This window comes from Salvelinus sp. IW2-2015, linkage group LG17, assembly GCF_002910315.2.
Source record: "Salvelinus sp. IW2-2015 linkage group LG17, ASM291031v2, whole genome shotgun sequence".
NCBI lineage: Eukaryota > Metazoa > Chordata > Actinopteri > Salmoniformes > Salmonidae > Salvelinus > Salvelinus sp. IW2-2015.
Window position 1 is genome coordinate 5,852,599 of NC_036857.1, and position 7,015 is coordinate 5,859,613.

A 7,015-nucleotide genomic window follows, 5' to 3' on the forward strand; every position below is an offset into this window, starting at 1 on the left:
TTGCTCTCCTGGGGCAATTCCTCTGTAGGTGATGGCTTTGTTATAGAAGGTTTGGGAATCACTTCCTTTTAGGTGGTTGTAGTATTTAACGACTCTTATCTGGATTTTGATAATTAGCAGGTATCGGCCTATTTCTGCTCTGCATGCATTATTTGGTCATTTACGTTGTACACAGAATATATTTTTACAGAATTCTGCAAGTAGAGTCACAATTTGGTGTTTGTCCCATATCTCTCTCTCTCTCTCTCTAATTCTTTATCGCTCACACTCTCTCTCTCGCGCTCTCTCTCAATTCATTTCAAAGGGCTTTATTGGCATGGGAAATATACACTACATGACCAAAAGTATGTGGACACCTGCTCATCGAACATCTCATTCCAAATTCATGGGCWTTAATATGGAGTTGGTCCCCTCTTTGCTGCTATAACAGCCTCCACTCTTCTGGGAAGGCTTTCAACTAGATGTTGGAACATTGCTGCGGGGACTTGCTTCCATTCAGCCACAAGAGCATTAGTGATAAACTTTACATTTGGCACTATGCATTTGGGCAGGTATCGTTCTCCTGGCATCCGCCAAACCCAGATTGGCTTGTCAGACTACCAGCATAATTCATCACTCCAGAGAATGCATTTCCACTGCTCCAGAGTTCAATGGTGTCAAGCGTTACACCACTACTGTCGACGCTTGGCATTGCCCATGGTGATCTTAGGCTTGTGTGCGGCTGCTTGGCCATGGACACCCATTTCATGAAGCTCCTGACAGACAGCTTCCGGAGGCATTTTGGAACTCGGTAGTGAGTGTTGCAACTGAGGACAGACGTGCTTCAACACTCGCCGGTCCTGAGAGCTGCGTGGCCTACCGCTTCGTGGCTGAGTCATTGTGGCTCCTAGACATTTCCACTTCACAATAACAGCACTTACAGTTGACTGGGGAGCTCTAGCAGTGCATAAATGTGACAAACTGACTTGAGGAAAGGTGGCATCCTATGACGTTGCCACATTGAAAGGCACTGAGCTTTTCAGTAGAAAAAAGATTGGAGAAGTGGTTTATCCATACATCTCCATTTTGAATAGATAACTCTTTGTGTTGTTGTTTGTTTATAGTTTTCCAATTTTTCCAAAAGTAGTTAGATTCTATGGATTCTTCAATTACATTGCTGTTCCTTCTTTTTCCATAGTGTGTGAAGGCTCAGGCTCAGGCCTTCCGTAGTGAAGGCTCAGGTTCTCTAGGTCTCTATGTTTTTGGTTGGATAGGTTTCTCAATTTCTTTCTTAGGTTTTTGCATTCTTCAAACCATTTGTCATTTGTTATTCATTTTCTTAGGGTGTCTGCTTGAAATGTGTTGATTTGATTTGGAAGCTAAAAGGTCAAATGTACTGTTTAGCCTTTCTACTGCCAAGTACAAATGTACACCTTCACTGTCATGGTGAAATATTTTGTCAAGGACGTTGTCTAGAAGGGATTGAATTTGTTGTTGCCTAATTGTTTTTTAGTAGGTTGCTACACTACATTCCTTCCATCTATGGCATTTCTTAGTATTATACAGTTCCTTTGGCTTTGATGCCTCATGATTGAGTATTTCTCTGTTCAAGTAGACTGTGATTTTGCTGTGGTCTGATAGGGGTGTCAGTGGGCTGACTGTGAACGCTCGGAGAGACTCTGGGTTGAGGTCAGTAATAAAGTAGTCTACAGTACTATTGCCAAGGGATGAGCTGTAGGTGTACCTACAGTAGGAGTCCCCTCGAAGCCTACCATTGACTATGGTAAGTGTTTGCCCCACTGTGGGCTGACAGTGTCAGGTTCTTGTCCAGTTCTGACTCTAGGTTGCCACAGACTAGTACGTGTCCCTGGGCCTGGAAATGGTTGATCTCCCCCCTAATATGGAGAAGGTGTCATCATTCATTTATGGGGATTCTATTGGGGGGATATACAGTAGGTAGCACAAATTAGGATTTTTTTTTCTGTTGAGATCATTTCTAGTCAGATGTCCTGTTTTGGCAATTTTAATAGAGTGGGTTAGGTCTGCTCTATATCAAATTAATATACCACCCGAGTCTTCCCTTTTCACACCTGGTAGTTTAGTGGATGGGACTACCAGCTCTCTGTAACCTAGAGGGCAACCAGTTGGTCCATCTCATCTATATCATGGTTCTTATAGGATTACAATGTCTGTATTTGATGAAGTCTGGGTTCCTGCTCTTCAGGCCAGAGGCAGATGACGTCAGAACTTGTATATTCCAGGATGAGATAGTAAAAGCTTTGTGTTCCATTGTTGTTTAGGCTCAGACCATTACAGTACATGTGAGCAGAGCATGTGATGCATACCTCTTAGTGATGCATACCCCTCTCTGCAGCTTGGGAAAGGGGCATACCTAGTCAGTTGTACAACTGAATGCATTCAACTGAAATGTGTTTTTCGCATTTAACCCAACCTCTCTGAATCAGAGAGGTGCAAGGAGCTGCCTTAATCAACATCATCGGGGAACAGTGGGTGAACTGCCTTGGCTCAGGTGCAGAATTATAGATTTTTTAGCTTATCATCTCAGGGATTCAATCCAGCAACCTTTCGATTACTGGCCCAACACTCCTACCCACCAGGCTACCTGCCACCCCTTTGTCCAATGGTCACTGAACAAATTAGGAAGAACAATAGCATGTGCCTGCTGCAGTAACACTCCAAATGGATGGCTCAGAAATAATACATCATTTTTAACACACTTGAATCATTATACTCAGGTAGGCTAAATTACCTTTTTTACAGAATAGCGTTACAGAATTTGCAATTCCGTACGTGGGAACATTGCTACTGCAACATGTTAACACCACCTTTTCACATGTTAGGAGAATACAGTGGCTTGCAAAAGTATTCACCGCATTGGCATTTTTCCTATTTTGTTGCCTCACAACCTGGAATTAAAATTGATATTTGGGGGGTTTGTGTCATTGAATTTACACAACATGCCTACCACTTTGAAGATCCAAAATATTTTTTATTGTGAAACAAACAAGAAATAAGACAAAAAACATAACTTTTCATCACCCCCCAAGTCAGTACTTTGTAAAGCCACCTTTTGCAGCAATTACAGCTGCAAGGCTCTTGGGGTATGTCTCTATAAACTCTATACATCTAGCCACTGGGATTCTCCCATTCTTCAATGCAAAACTGCTCCAGCTCCTTCAAGTTGGATGGGTTCTGCTGGTGTACAGCAATCTTTAATTCATACCACAGATTCTCAATTGGATTGAGGTCTGGGCTTTGACTAGACCATTCCAAGACCATTCCAAGTTTCCTCTTAAACCACTCCGTGTTGCTTTAGCAGTATGCTTAGGGTCATTGTCCTGCTGGAAGGTGAACCCCCGTCCCAATCTCTCCAAATCTCTGGAAGACTGAAACAGGTTTCCCTCAAGAATTTCCCTGTATTTAACGCCATCCATCATCCCTTCAATTCTGACCAGTTTCCCAGTCCCTGCCGATGAAAAACTTCCCCACAGCATGATGCTGCCACCACCATATTTCACTGTGGGGACGGTGTTCTCGGGGTGATGAGAGGTGTTGGGTTTGCGCCAGACAGCATTTTCCTTGATGGCCAAAAAGCTCAATTTTAGTCTCATCTGACCAGAGTACCTTCTTCCATACGTTTGGGGAGTCTCCCACATGCCTTTTGGCGAACACCAAATGTGTTTGCTTTTCTTGAAGCAATGGCTTTTTTCTGGCCACTCTTCCATAAAGCCCAGCTCTGTGGAGTGTACAGTTTAAAGTGGTCCTATGGACAGATACTCCAGTCTCCGCTGTGGAGCTTTGCAGCTCCTTCAGGGTCATCTTTGGTCTCTTTCTTGCCTCTCTGATTAATGCCCTCCTTGCCTGGTCCGTGAGTTTTGGTGGCGACCCTCTCTTGGCAGGTTTGTTGTGGTGCCATATTCTTTAAATTTTTTAATAATGGATTTAATGGTGCTCTGTGGGATGTTCAAAGTTTCTAATCTTTTCTCATAACCCAACCCTGATCTGATCTTCTCCACAACTTTGTCCCTGATCTGTTTGGAGAGCTCCTTGGTCTTCATGGTGCCGCTTGCTTGGTGGTGCCCCTTGCTTAGTGGTGTTGCAGACTCTGGGGCCTTTCAGAACAGGTGTACATATACTGAGATCATGTGACAGATCATGTGACACTTAGATTGCACACAGGTGGACTTTATTTAACTAATAATGTGACTTCTGAAGGTAATTGGTCTCACCAGATCTTATTTAGGGGCTTCATAGCAAAAGGGGTGAATACATACATATGCACGCACCAATTTTCCGTATTATTATTATTTTTTCACTTCACCAATTTGGACCATTTTGTGTATGTCCATTACATGAAATCCATATAAAAATCCATTTAAATTACAGGTTGTAATGTAACAGAATAGGAAAAACACCAACGGGGGTGAATACTTTTGCAAGGCACTGTAACGCTATTTCACCACCACATGTGAACATATGAATGTTTCATACATGTGAAACGGCAAATTAGATTTTCAAATGTAAATCGTTTTCACATGTGAACTTGCAATTCCACATGTGAAAGTGAGATTTTCATATGTGGAGTTTTCTTATATTTGAAAGTGCAAATGTAATTTTTAAATGTAATTTTTATATGTAAAAATGCTAATGACATTTTCACGTGATTGATTTTTGCATGAGAAATTTTCACATGTGCAACTGCAATTCATACTTGAGGTGACATGTTGAAATTTAACCTCAACATGTGAAAACAGCAATTTCACATGTGAAAATGTGATTTTGTTAAAAAAATGTTTCTTTAATACTAGTAATGTCTATGTTAATGTTTTAAATGAATGTAAATTGTAAATTATTTTTGTTTGTAATGTATTTGTCTTTTTGTGTCGGACCCTAGGGAGACTAGCTGTCACCATTGGAGTCGGCTAATGGGGATCCTAATACAAATCAGTATCAAACAAAAACTTCATTTTTTCTATTGTTAGGCGTTCTCTCCCTCTTCTGTGTGTGATAACAGGGACTTGGGGTTGAGCCACCCAGGGCTTTAGACTCAGTTATCAGCTCTCACTCAGCCTGGCAGCTGCCACTCACACACCATAGAGAGAGAGACTAAAGGGTAGGGTTGAGTGGACAGAGTCAGTGAAGTGTTTAAGTAGTAGTGGTAATAGTAGTAGTCACATTGAAATGGAGGGTTTTTGTTAGGTTAATCCTGGATTTGAGTTTAATCTCCTAAAAATGGGTTTAATTTTCCCTAAGTGATCTCTTATGTATATGTTTGATGACCACTGTAACACGGTGCCCTTTTCGAGACATGGCCACATGCAACTGAGAGTGGCTTTAATGGAATGTCATGTTTTTTTTAATTTATTTTGATCATAAGTTCTTTCTCTCTCTCTCTCTCTCTCTCTCTCTCTCTCTCTCTCTCTCTCTCTCTTTGTGTCTCTTTCTGTCTTCAGCAGCGTCCAGCTTCAGTTTCTGCCGTGCGTCCCTGGAGCACACAGTGTCTGTAGAGGAGCTCAGCTACCAGCTGCCTCGTCGGCCAGGGGCCAGTCTGACCTGGCACGATGGGAGGGGGCAGAAGAACACACACACCGTCAAACTACTGCAGCAGCCTGGCACAGAGGGCATACAGGTATCATAATGGGCATGCACAGACATACACATACACACACGCACACTYACACTCATAATGGGCAGTGCCAGATGACAATTTAGACACCAGCACTATGAGAAAGATCAGAGAAAATAACACGTCCTTAAACATAGAGAGATCTAAACACATGCTTCATAGATCAGTAGCACTGCCTTGTGTCTCTCATTATAGAGTCTCAACAGCGTACTACAAAGGATGTTTGATTGTTCGTCCCTCCTCATCACAAGAGCTGCTACAGCCTCAGAAACCCACAAGAGAGACTGATTATGTAAGAGATGATTGATTAAAAACAGGTAATGAGATGAATGCAGGTACAGAATCCTCTCTGGGAGAGAGAAGAATAAAGGAGTGTAGTGCTATCCCACTGAGCAAAAGTACATTGGATTTGAAAAAAGTATTTTGTTTTAAGTGTGAAATTTCAACCACAGGATTATGTCACCATGGTAACCAATTTTCAACATTGACAAACCTTGTATAAAATATGTTGAATTTGTACCTTTGAAACAACGTCAGAAAATATAATTGCCTAATTAAAATACACAAAGTAAGCAAAACAATGAAATACATCATTCCAACATTACCTAAAATTATGAATAAGATACTAATGAGATAGACCTACAGTATATAAGCAATATAACAATTGAGATTTACAATATATGACATTAATGAGCGACTAGACGGACAATTTTTTCAGCACTTTTGAAATGTACAGTAACAGAATTCAGAACATGGGCCGTTCTTACAGTATTCTCCCTGTACACCAAGTCAGAACCATAAGATAAATAATAGGGCATATAAGCAGACAATGAAAGCTCTTACAATATTCGATTATGACATTTCTCTAAAACAGGTATAGGCTACATGTGCACCACCAAGTCAGAATAGTAGGCTAAGTTCTGAGGGGAGAGGGACCAAATATTAGGGTGAGACATATGGACTACTAACAGCTTACTACCCAACATATTACTTTCTTAGCTGCAGAATACATATCCTGGCATATTACATAATTTATGCAGCAGCATACAAGACATATTTTTGAACTAGTTGTGGTGCTCACTTAAACAGAAGGGGTGTGGCAGTCCTTGTGGGCAAGATTTGTCATCAAACTTTGTCATCAAAGTCTGGCATTCTCTGGATTTATGGTGCTTTCAAGACAACTGGGAACTCGAGAATAAAGATAGGTTGAATCATGACATCAATGATCTTCAGGTAGGAAAGTCAGAGCTCTAGAAAGAGGACTGAGTTCCCGACTTGGAATTCCGAGTTGGATGACCGTTCAAAACGTATTTTCGTGTCCGAGCAAATTTTTTTCAGAGTTCGCAGTTGTCTTGAACGTACTGAAGTTGAAGTCAGAGATTTCCCACT

At 41.3% G+C, this 7,015-nt stretch overlaps 1 protein-coding gene across 1 annotated transcript in view; it reads left to right on the forward strand.

The window, feature by feature from the left end:
• The first annotated feature begins 5,955 nt into the window (after window positions 1–5,955).
• Window positions 5,956–7,015, forward strand: part of LOC111976852 (zinc finger protein 704) — a 20,429-nt gene continuing 19,369 nt past the window's right edge. The window contains exon 1 of the mRNA XM_024006002.2: window positions 5,956–5,961. Coding sequence (XP_023861770.1) covers window positions 5,956–5,961 — 6 coding nt within the window. The remainder of the gene's footprint in view (window positions 5,962–7,015) is intronic.